General features: G+C 43.7%; 1 protein-coding gene across 3 annotated transcripts in view; it reads left to right on the forward strand.

The window, feature by feature from the left end:
• The window catches only part of atrnl1a (attractin-like 1a), a 439,798-nt gene that overhangs the window by 187,009 nt on the left and 240,241 nt on the right, over window positions 1-12,548 (forward strand). For all 3 annotated transcript variants that reach the window (XM_049600221.1, XM_049600219.1, XM_049600220.1), the window contains one exon: window positions 3,109-3,161. In XM_049600221.1, the coding sequence (XP_049456178.1) occupies window positions 3,109-3,161 (53 nt within the window). The remainder of the gene's footprint in view (window positions 1-3,108; window positions 3,162-12,548) is intronic.

Below are 12,548 nucleotides of genomic sequence, written 5' to 3' on the forward strand. Positions count from 1 at the left end.
GACACTGCACTAAAAATCTCTGTATTGTCTTTAAAGGTTGCACAAAAAACCCACTTAGCAGCAATGAATATACAACTCATGTGCCGCCTACTCATATAGCTCCCAAGCTGCTCCGTAAGTCTTGTATTTAGCCATATATTGGCAGAGTCATGATTTGTTTTGGATCAGCATTAGAGAAGTGGATTATGCTTCAGGAGTGCTTTGAGGAGTTTACAGTGTTGGCAGTTTTTGATCCATTTGTTTGCCATTACTGTGTCTCCATTGTTCCTGCTATAAATCCAAGATCAATACAGCTGCCGTCTTCCACGAAGGAGCAGCTTTAAACTTTTTAGTGACACCATTCAAGCTCACATTGTTAGTTTCCCTCTGTGTACAATTTCATCTGTTGCCTGGGTCCAGACAAAGCGGCAGCTTTTGGGGCTGAAAAATGAAGCCAAAGTGCCAAAAACTGCAGTTCACTGAACCGCCACTTGAGGCTGGCTTCTTTAGCCTCATGTTACAATGACTAACTTCAGCAGCAATAAAGATGTTAACAGCCTGGAACAAAATACAGTGTGGGATTTAGATTTTATCAAGGCTTAAATTTAGACATAATTAAGGGCCACCTGCTTTGAGTGGCAGGCCGTGTGCTGATAGTGTCCTGACAGGCACCAACCTCTCGCCCAAATATCGTCACTTCTGGCTCTAAAAAAAAACCCCAATATGGCAATGGCTGTAATGCCGTCCACAAGGCCCACAAACCAATGGATGATGTCACGGTACCTACATCCAGTAGTGCTGCGGGGGCATCTGAAGATTAGCCAAACAGCGCCGCTAGTGGGATTAGCACTGTTGTACAGCCGTTGTCAAGCTGTACGCTGGAACCATTGTGGAGTAATGTCAATTCTAACGGTGTAAGACAAGATAGACGCTGCTATCAAGGCTGCTCTACATCGACACGTCTGCTCAATATCGCCCAACATCCAAGTTTGGTTTTACTTTGCTCCACTCCTCCCTTAAACCCCCAGCAAAACCAGTATGTTGGCATGGTTACACATCAGTGTTGACCTAAGCTGACCTTAGATTCAGGCTGATACTTTGGTCTCTAGTGATTGGTTGGGAAAAACTAAACCCCCCTGAAGATGGAAACGGAGATGACCCTGGGTCGATATGGGAGAATTACCCTTATAACTCAAACATTCACCGAACGGCCTCTCTTTCATGTTTGTCGTGCTAAATAAGAGTCTTGAATTTGTCATGATCTCTTGATTAAGAAATATTTAACACTGACGACATGTGTTCTCAATTTTCTCTGACATTGTTTTCTTTTTTTTTTTTGTTTGTACATTGCTTCGCTCGGTGGCAAAACCAGTAGGCTATGTTGGCATGGCAACCATATATATTCACAATGATGACACATCAGTGTGGACCCAAAATGACACCAGATTCAGGCGAATATGTTGGTCTCTGGTAACCTGGAAATCCAGAAGCCCCGCCCCCAGCAAATTCTAATTTGCTTTGCACAGGGATCTGGCCCTGACGAGCAGAGCCTGGTGAATCGCCATTGGACCAATCGGATCAGTCTATTTGACAGAGGTGGGCTCTGGGCGAGCGTAACATGATGAGGACAGCGCTGCGCTGTAGGAGTCGAAGAGTTAACAGCCAAGATGGCAGCTGCCAAAGGACACGTCCATTCAATTTAGCTTTGGAAGAAACACTAAGCCAGCTACACTTATCTTTTTCCTTGAGAGAGGAACAGAAGACTGCCCCAGAAGCCTTCGCTTCCAGGAAGGACGTTTTTGCCGTTTTGCTGACGGGATACGGCAAAAGCATAATATATCAGCTGGCCCCACTGGTCGGCAAACAAATGGGACTTAGTGCAATGAATACGTCACCTTGTATTTTGCTCTGATTGGCCATTGTGCTATCCAATTGCGTGCGGCGGCATTTAATATGCCTCAGTTAGTGCCGCCCCTTGGGTAGGAAGGGTTTATCAGTGAGGGCCAGACTCAAAATCTGTCTAGATTTGAGTCTGGATTTCCAGGCTAGGTCTCTGGTGATTGATTAGAAAAAATTGAATCCTGCTATTCCATGTAAATCAGTAGAGTGAACACAATGTTGTCAAAACTTTCAGTTTGTCAGTACATATCAATTCTGAATAGTTGAAATTATTTCAACACTCTCGTTTCCCCATATTCACAGGCCACACTGAAACCAGCTTCATTTTCTTGCGCTCTCTTACTGTTAATGTTTACTAGTCATTCTGCTGTCCTCTGCAACTCACCAAGAAAAGACAAAGTTAAAGTTGTCCTTTAGCCTTGTATATCAGTCTTTGATATTTTTTTAAAAATTGTTTGCCCTTAAAGGGATAGTTCGGATTTGTTGAAGTGGGGTTATATGAGGTACTTATCAACAGTCAGTGTATTGCACACAGTAGATGTCAGTCAGCAGGCCACCAGTTTGGAGAAGCAGGCTGGAGTCTGACATGGACGCTAAGCGATGAACAGCTGTGGATGGGAGTTGGCAACAAAATGTAGTTTAGCCATCTACTTAAAAAAAACTCTAAACTATGCCTTTAATCTCAATTTTTCCCCATGGTGCCAAATGTCAATATTTATCGTAGGGCTGAAGATTAATCAGGCAAATCCATCAACATGTTTCACCTTGTCCAGGTATATAAGCTGATGATCCTCCGATGCTCCTGCTGTTGCATTAGATCTGTGTTTGAGTGCTTCAGGAGGTTAGGCGTTCTCTCTCATCATGCTGTATGTGTGTGTGTGTGTGTGTGTGTGTGTGTGTGTGGGCCCTCTGGGGAAAAAGAGAGCAGCTCCGACTAGACAGGACTGTCGAGGGAAATCACCTTGCAGAGAGCTGGGGGAAGACAATACCTGCAGCAAGGGCCCACCTGGCGCACGCACACACACACACACACACACACACACACACACACACACACACACACACACACACACACACTCTCTAACAGAAAAAAATGTGTCTTTGTAAAAACTGAGCCCTTGTTGAATGCTAATGCCTCTCGTCTTTCTCTCCTTTCTCTTTTTTCTTCTTCTCCTTCCTCCTATTTGTCTTACCCTCTCCGCCTGTCTCTCCTTTCCTGTGTCGCTCCAGATGTGACTCAGAGAACCGTTACCTTGGCAACCCTCTCAGAGGAACATGTTATTGTAAGTATCCTGTCGCTGCTACACCTGAGTCTCCCTCACCTCCCTGGCCCTCACACACTCACACACACATGCTGCTGCGTGCTATGTCAATCTGTGTCCTGTGATTATCATCTATGTACCCAAGGACGGAAGGTACCCAGAATGCTAAATGCTAACCCTGCTAGCCTTCTTGTGATAAAATGGAAAAGTAACCATGACCACATAGTTCGGGAGCCAGAGTGTCTGTGCATGGTAACGAGTGTGGACAGACTCTTTAAATCACTTCTGCAGTAGAATCCACCTCTCTGCTGTCGATCCATAAGTTCACTGAGTTCCTAACGCTCATATTTGTGCCAAAATGTATATAAAAGTCCCTCCAGTGCTGTTTAGGAGCTTCGAGGAGGGTATGACACCAATGCAGTGTATTTACGCCCTATTCTGGCAACGATTTGACAGTTAACGACATTCTTGGAACCACTCAGCGTACAGATGGACATGACCAAGTGTGCAAATACAGACATCACACACGCTAATATTTGTGTTTGCTTTCTGACTCCAAGAGGTGTCAGAAGTCTAATACGTAACTAGAAAGGTATATCACAGCTATTTTGGGACGATGACTTACAGTAGTTTGGGCATTTTTAGCTTCCTTTGAGACCCAGAAGTGAACTGAAATCCATCATCTGGACAGTTCATACACTTTATCAGATCAGGCAGTGACAGGACCTCATGTTGCCTCTGACTCTGCCTAACTCCACTGTGTAGAGGCAGAATGAAAGTAACAGAACCCCTCACAGAAGTTTCCAATTGCTCAGTATCATGATATGACGTCATACATTGGTGTGCTGTCCAGATGGAGGGCAGATAACTGGAGGCAATGACGACCAACACAGCATGAGTCCCAGTGATCCTCCACAGCTCCATCCTCTTGTCCAAATATGGGCACTTCTGGCTCATAAAACTAAAAAAAAAATGACCAAAGTGCTGAGCTCGTCCACAAACCAATAGGTGACGTCATGGTCATCTATGATTTTATACAGTTTATGGTCATAATAGTCGATTGATTGCAAACAAGATATCTGTGGAGAGGCATAAGACATCATTCAACCCCAACCACAAGTATCTTCCAAAATGACTTACATACCCATTTTGGAAAATGACTGAAAACATTTTCTAATCTTAAACGTCTATAGTTACGTTTTGCTTAAGTTTGGGCAGCTAAATGTCTTGGTTAGGGAAAAACTGTGGTCCTGGTTAAAGTAACATCAACTCCAAGTAGGAGAGACTGGATTTCCAAGACATACATTTATTTTAAGCGGCCCACCATGATTTAAACATCTGCTGCCACAAGTAGATTTTCAGTTTTTGGAAATGGACAATAATTAAGGAGCGCTTTTGTAACATATATATACCATTCTGCTATTAATTGCACTCGCAGCAGCTGCTCCTCTCATCCATCCATCGACTCATCATTGATCCATCCTGCGACTCAAAACTCCACAGACTGCTGCTGAGGAAAAAAAACTAATGAGAGCTCCGCCTGTGCTGCATTCATGGACCCACAAAAACCTCAGAATGATACAAAGGGACACATAAGCATTTGATAGTTTGCTCTGTACTGCCACACACGCACTAGTGGGAAACATTGACACAGCATGCTCACCGTGCTCTCCTGTGTTCAAATCACATTCTTTGTATTGTAAACACCACCCTCCACCTCTGCCTCCTTCCTAATAATTCTTGCTGTGCTAATAACAACATCTCATTACATCCCCTTTTGCTTCAGAGAAAGCATCTGAGGTTGAAGACCATTCTTGACCTTGAAACACTTTGACCATGAAAAGTTGCTTGTCGAAAAACGTGAACGTCATTGTTACAAGCTCATAACCTACGAGGACAGGGTTATCATTACTTTCACTTACTCAGGTCTACCATGAGAGAGGTGGGGAGGGATACAAGGAGAGAGTGTTTCGGTCCAGGAGTTGTTTTCCTGTTTCCAGATGCTAGCAGGGATCACATTGACTTAGCTCATTTGCAACAAATTGCCGGTTTTTCCTCTTAAAGGGCAGACGAAGGAGGAGAGTCAAAACAGATGTTTTGTGGCACACAAGCACACGCTCCCTCGCTCTGCATCTCTCTCACGAACACCCTTGAATACACATTCGTCTACAAATTGCCATCATCGGTTTTAATATTATAACACAGCAGAATAAAGTTCAAGTCCTGTCAATGTCAATAGCCCTCCAGCTCGAGTGGAGCTATCATTGTTGCTGCGAGGGAGGCTCGAAAGGATACAGCAATCAGAGGAGTCACGCCACTGATTGCACCGGTCACCTCAAATATGTCTTTGATCGCCAAAACAACCTCTGCTCAAGAATGTGATTGAAGATGGGAACATGGGTTCAACTTCACTGCTGCAAAGCTTTATCTTAAAATGCCAGTTATCCTTAGTCTAAGACAAAGAATCAGACATTTAGATAAGAGAAATCTGCCCATGTACGATATTCTTATCTATAATAATCTGGTTTACAATGAGGAGCAAAAAACCAAACCAAAAAATATGTGTCAACTTGTGCTATCATCAAAAGCGAATCACTTTTTATTCGACAGTTCATTGATGGCATGGCTTTACCCTGCCTGCTGGATGCAGGACTGAGGTTTGAAGGCACTAGATGGCACTAATGCAATGCCCTTGCCCAGCACTGGAAGGGCTTTAGATAATATAAATGCATACAGTCAGACACACAAGCACAGGCTGTAATGGCCCCTAAAGACTGTGGGTGCACGGCTCCTTGACATCTCCATGGCTGCAGCTGAAGTGGTGTGTGTTTTCACATGTATTTGACATTATGTCCTGTCATTATTGTGACATTATCTTCTCTGTTGTCTATGAAACCAGGCCGGCTTTGTTTGATCAAGACCGAGCACACACAGGAATACACACACACATGAATGCACACAACACGCAGAGAGATAGTGTGTATAAATTCCACATTTAAAAGCCATCCATTTCCCCGTGCTGTAAGGGAAGCAGCCACGACTGTGGTCCAGGTCAATATTAGCTTTAAATGTCATTGGAAGGAAGGTGCTGATAAAAAAAAATAGCATAATGTCAATCATGTAAAGTTGCATGCAGAGTCTCAGAGAGGCAGCACTGTCCTTGCTGGAGCTTCTGGCAGATTTACAATAGATGCTTGAGAAATCTGCACCACCTGTGGAAGTCTTTTGATGTGGAGAGGTGGTGAAGAGTTATCAAACAGCTGACAGAGGAGAGATTAACTGGAATGGGAGGAGGAGACAGTGTGGATAGACCAGCATGGTCAATTTCAACTCTTTATGTAGTTTGCAAAGTGCATAAATACAAACAGGAATTTAGGAAAAGTTTCTGTGTAAGCTATGTCACATATTTCGGGACCTTTTCCTTCTGCTAATGTATTTTTAAGAGCTAATATGGGTCCGGCTGCCCCGTCATAAAGGCTCCAGGACAAAACTGTGACCTTCTTTTATCTTACTGTACTTTTATCTTACTTTGCTGCCTTTAGCATCCCAAAAATCCTTTTACACTTGTATCTGTGGTTATTTGTATTGAAGTAAGGGTTGCAATATATACCTGAGGTTTGCTGACAACAAGAGGAGAAAACAACAATATATCTGCTGCTCAAATTATGTTTTTCTGACTGTCCTCCAGTCTTTGCTTTTTCAGTCTGAAGTACTGAATAGTTAAACCTCTTCAGTTCTTCCTAACACTATTCAAATGAAGCAATCTGACGAGGGACTTCTGATACTGTGGGCAACCTGCAACAAGAGGTCAGGACCAAACATTGCCTCACTTCAAAGGGTCACAAGTCAAAAAAGGAGGTTAACCAGCACTATGAGGACAGAGACGTGCAATGACACAGGTTCAGCCTGCTAACCTGGCGTCCTCTGAAGGGGACGACTTTGAAATGTGTCATACTCTTAAAAGAGGGTATACGTGTCTGGTCTGGTCTGGTCTCAATCCGAAGTTGTCGAAAACCAGTGCTCGGTTAGTGACTTCCTGTGTCAGACACTGACGGAAAAAGCGGTCCTTTCATGTCAGCATGATACGTTACGTTAATGGTTTTAGTGGTTCAGCAATATTGGTCATGGACCTTCAACGTCCAGATATGATGTGCAAGGTACCCTGGGTGCGTTCTGGGATGCCATGCACTTTGGCCTGTTACATGCATTGTCTGTTTTCAAAATACACTTCCGTTTTCACAGGAAATTTAACGTTTATATACAGTCCTTTTCAAAATAAAAGCACTATGTCAGTATAACACGGCAAAGCGATGTTTTTTTTCTTCAACAACAAGCGCACATGGTTAGGTTTGGGGGAGAAAACAGGGTTTTTGCTTTATAATCTTACGGGATGCAAACACCGCTCTCCCAGGTGAAAGCTGGTGTTTGTTGAACCCATCCACCACCCCTCCTGCCTGCCTCACTCGGACTTTCGCCACCCTAACCTTTGTTCTTGTCCTGCTGTGTGTCCCCCTGATGCCACCAGGTGCCGTTAAACTGTAACGCCAACCGCCTGTGTATCATGCTGACGTTAAAAGGAGCCTTTCTTTATCAGTGTCAGACGCCACAAGTCACTGCTGACCCTCATCAACAGCAGTGTATTGATTAGCATCTCTGTGGGCATGCAGACTGACATCAGTTGTGTGTTAACACTGACTGTGGATAAGTGCCCCACACAACCCAACTTAAAAAAGTCGGAACCATCCCTTTAAGTCCTCTGATGGTCACAGCTTTGTAAGCTTCGCCCCTGACATAGCCATAATCGGCGTATATGTTTTGCCTCTGTAAAGTAATATTCCACTACTGCTCGAGTACATCAGGCTGGATTTATTCCATCCGTGTGGCAGTAACTGACGGCTCATGTGCTTCAGAGAGCAGCAGCCGTGACACAAACCACTTACAGAGAACCAAAGGACCAGGAACAGAGGTTAAGCACTCGCTTCAAACTCCTTAAAGGTGAATAGAAGGCCATTATCTAAAGCAAACAACCACTCAAGGTTGAACAGCTGAAAATCATGAGTTCAGCCCTCTTGACATCTGCTCTGAATCAGACATGTTTAGCAGTCTGCTACCCCCTCTCTCCGTCTGCCTGCCTCCCTTTTCTCTCACTCATTTGTGTAGAGGAACCATTTCAAAGTCAGTTGTAAGCAGACTCACACTCAACATGAACTGCTGTAGGAGTCAGAGACGGTATAGTGTAGTGTATGTGTGCTCGTCTCACTACGGCAGCAGTGTGTTTGGATTCAAGCATCAGTCTCACACTTCAGAGTGAGGGGTCACATGCTGCAGAGTAGCACTGATACTCCAGATGCATCTGATATAACAACAACTCTGCCACAGTCTGCTGAGTCTGCAGACTTTAAATAATCAAGCTGGTTTTACTGTATCTTTATTTTTATCTACAATCCAGAAGAAGAAGTAGTCTTCATACCTCAATATTGAAATAGGATGTTTGTCACTGCCGTCCAAAATGAAGCAAGTGTCTCTTTAGAATGATGTGGCAGTGAATCAGGAGGCAGAGCATTCGTCCACCAATTAGACGGCTGGTGGTTGGATGCCTGGCCTCTTCAGTCTACATGTCCAAGTGTCCTTGGGCAGCAGCGAACCCCAAATTGCTCCCTATGGCTGTGCCCTTGGTGTGTGAGTGTGGGTGTGAATGTTTATTTGATGAGCAGGTGGCACCTTGTATGGTAGCCCTTTCCATCAGTGTATGAATGTGTGTGTGAATGGGTGAAATGGTTGCCTGTGAAGCACTTTGAGTGGTCGCTAAGACTAGCAAAGCGTTGTATAAATGCAGTCTGTTTACCATCCATTTATAAAAGACTTTTAATCTTCCACCTCTGAAGGTGAGGTCCAGTTTAGTTTAGGCTACTACTGTAACTGTAATCAACTGTTTGTTGATTTGGCCATATTTTTGTTGTTGATTTTTTGGCCTCTACTGGGGAACAGAACGAATCATTGATTGTGAAAAGTGTTCTCCACCCACACTGGAATGTATATACACTGAACAAAAATATAAACGCAACACTTTTGTTTTTGCTCCCATTTTTCATAAGCTGAACTCAAAGATCTAAAACATTTTCTATACACACAAAAGACCATTTCCTCACAAATATTATTCACAAATCTGTCTAAATCTGTGTTAGTGAGCACTTCTCCTTTGCTGAGATAATCCATCCCACCACACAGGTGTGGCATATCAAGATGCTGATTAGACAGCATGATTATTGCACAGGTGTGCCTTAGGCTGGCCACAATAAAAGGTCACTCTGAAATGTGCAGTTTTATCACACAGCACAATGCCACAGATGTCGCAAGTTTTGAGGGAGCGTGCAATTGGCATGCTGACTGCAGGAATGTCCACCAGAGCTGGTGTCCGTGAATTGAATGTTCATTTCTCTACCATAAGCCATCTCCAAAGGCGTTTCAGACAATTTGGCAGTACATCCAACCGGCCTCACAACCGCAGACCACGTGTAACCACACCAGCCCAGGACCTCCACGTCCAGCATGTTCACCTCACCAAGAGCTGAGTTAGTGACATCCAGAATGGCCAAGTTAGCAAGATGCAGTAATGGGATAAAAGAGAGAGAGAGAGAGAGAGAGAGAGAGAGAGAGAGAAGGAGAGAAGGTGCCCGGTGTATTATAGGGGGGTCCTCTGGCAGACTAGGCCTAAGTCAGCCTAACTAGGGGCTGGTACAGGGCAAGCCTGAGCCAGCCCTAACTACAAGCTTTATCAAAGAGGAAAGTCTTAAGTCTAGTCTTAAATGTGGAGACAGTGTCTGCCTCCCGGACCGTAACAGGAAGATGATTCCACAGGAGAGGAGCCTGATAGCTGAAAGCTCTGGCTCCTGATCTACTTTTGGAGACTTTAGGGACCACGAGTAACCCTGCGTTCTCAGAGCGCAGTGTTCTGGTGGGATAATATGGCACTATGAGCTCTCTAAGATATGATGGAGCTTGACCATTTAGAGCTTTATAAGTTAACAGTAGGATTTTAAATTCAATTCTGGATTTTACAGGGAGCCAGTGCAGAGAAGCTAAAACAGGAGAGATATGATCGCGTTTCTTAGTTCCTGTTAGTACACATGCTGCTGCATTCTGAATTAGCTGGAGAGTTTTTAAGGACTTACTAGAGCTACCTGATAATAGAGAGTTACAGTAATCCAGCCTAGAGGTAACAAAAGTGTGGACCAATTTTTCTGCATCTTTTCGGGTCAGGATAGGCCTAATTTTCGCAATATTTCTTTTCTCAGCGATTTCATGCATGTATGATGGGAGCCAACACAAAATATTCTGACATTAAGCCAACCCTGCAGGATGTGCATTAGTGCATTGTTAGTGCATAAGTGTATCCCACTGGCTAGCTCATCTCTGCTGCTTTGCACTGCTCTACTGCTGATATCAGGATGGTGTTGTTGTGGAAAGGTAGCACCAACCCTCTGGATCCATTGCGGTTAACGTCGCCATTGTTAAGCTCTGTTTATGAAGTTCGCACCATTAGCTACTAGCTGCCAGCTCAGCCACCTCCATGTTGAGAACTGTGTGCAGACAACTCATACCCGCTGAGTTTAACATGGAGCCTCTTTAAGATCTGCTCTCAGCTTCATTGTAAAGACCACACAGATTGAAGTCATGTCTGTTGCTGAAACTTGTTCAGAAATTCCTGATGATGAAATGTTTTCATCAGACTGATAAATGTGAGAGTCCAGATATTGACTGCAGTTTTCCTCATCTCACTCGGGGACTGAGCGGAGAGCGCGATGCTTTGGTTCAGTTAACACTGTCATATTGAACCACCAGTCAATTGATGAAAAGCAACTTTGCTGTTTAATGAGTTTGCCCCCAGTCAGGCTAGCATTTATGAGCAGGCATCACCAGGACAATGCTTTAATGAACCACTGTCATATTCCATCTCACTCAGCTACAAGGGACGTCTAATTAGGGACGGCCACCAAGTGTCCCACCACGTCCACTGGAAGGACCAGCAGTCAGTTGAAATACCAGCTAACACCAGTCCTCAGTCAGTGCCGCTCGCTGCCCTCAGGGCTGCTTGGAAAGCTTAGTCAGGCCGAACAACAGTGGCTCCAATATTTACTGACAGCCTCACATTCCCAATTAAAATGACAATTAGAGATGGACAGCATGAAATGGGACTGAATAATGATGTAATGCCCGACATCTGAATGGAAAGAAATGAAGAGGGTTGATTTGTCATGAACCCAATTCTTATTCGATGTGATTAGATTGCCTCTTACAGTGCTAAAATGACATCAAAGACAAATATAATCTGAGCAAGTAAATGTTGGGGCCGATTCAGACCTCAAAGTAGCTGCATAGCAGTGATCAGCAATCAACAACGTTCCTGGCCCCGGGCCGTTCATTAGACCAGGATCTGGCGTCAGTCCAGGATGCCTCAATATTTGCTGACAGGCAGTCCGTCTGGACGCCTTTCTAGCATGGATTAATTGGTCCTATCAGGCCAAAAACCTTTTCTGCAATCCAATAGTTACCCTTTGACAGACTATTAAATATTCTGACTGATTTTAGATCAGTTAAGTAAGTTTCAGTAAGAGTTTAATACACATTTATACAGTATGTGACATTTTGGGGGGGGACACACCCGGTGGAGGAAATGTACATATTGGCTCGGCCCCAGTTCTCTTAAATTTATCATATACTTTCTGTTAAGAGGAAAAATAAGAGGAGATATAGATGTAGCAAATGATGATTCTAAGTCACCTATTAGCACAGATAACACCCTCTAAACACTATATAAAGGCAGGTGTTGTGCCGTGTGCAGTGATTCTTGCACATGCTTGAGAATCAGAGAGATGTCACCAAGAAGGCTTAAAACAGAACAACTGCTGTAGCTGGGAAACTGACTGTTCTGAACCCTGTAGGGGGTCTGGGTGCAAGTTCCCCCGGGAGAAAATGTTGTATATATTTGATTTAAAGGCATCAGTCTGGTGAATTCTGAGAGCCAAGTTATGGTGGCAGAATATGCCTGGGTTTGAACATCTTTGTGCTTTTTATGTGTGAAAAATGTTCTGTTTTTACTGATAAAAACACTAATGGTATGTTACGGTGAAGGGTTGCACTTAAAATACGGCTATGGACGAGTGGTTAAACATTTCAGTAATCAAAAGAAAAATGACTGGCGTACTGATGGAGGGCTATTTTATTATTTTAAATCATGGGCAGACAAAATATTCTTTTAAAACTCTCTCACTCACAAACACAGTTACAGATACGCAAAACAATACAAAATACGCAATACGAAAAGAAAACAAAAGGTGAGACTCAAATCAATTACACACAAACAGACACAAATTACTGCTTTCCTCCCTCCCTCACGATTTGCAGGTA

Source organism: Epinephelus fuscoguttatus, linkage group LG16 (genome assembly GCF_011397635.1).
Source record: "Epinephelus fuscoguttatus linkage group LG16, E.fuscoguttatus.final_Chr_v1".
NCBI classification, from domain to species: Eukaryota; Metazoa; Chordata; class Actinopteri; order Perciformes; family Serranidae; genus Epinephelus; species Epinephelus fuscoguttatus.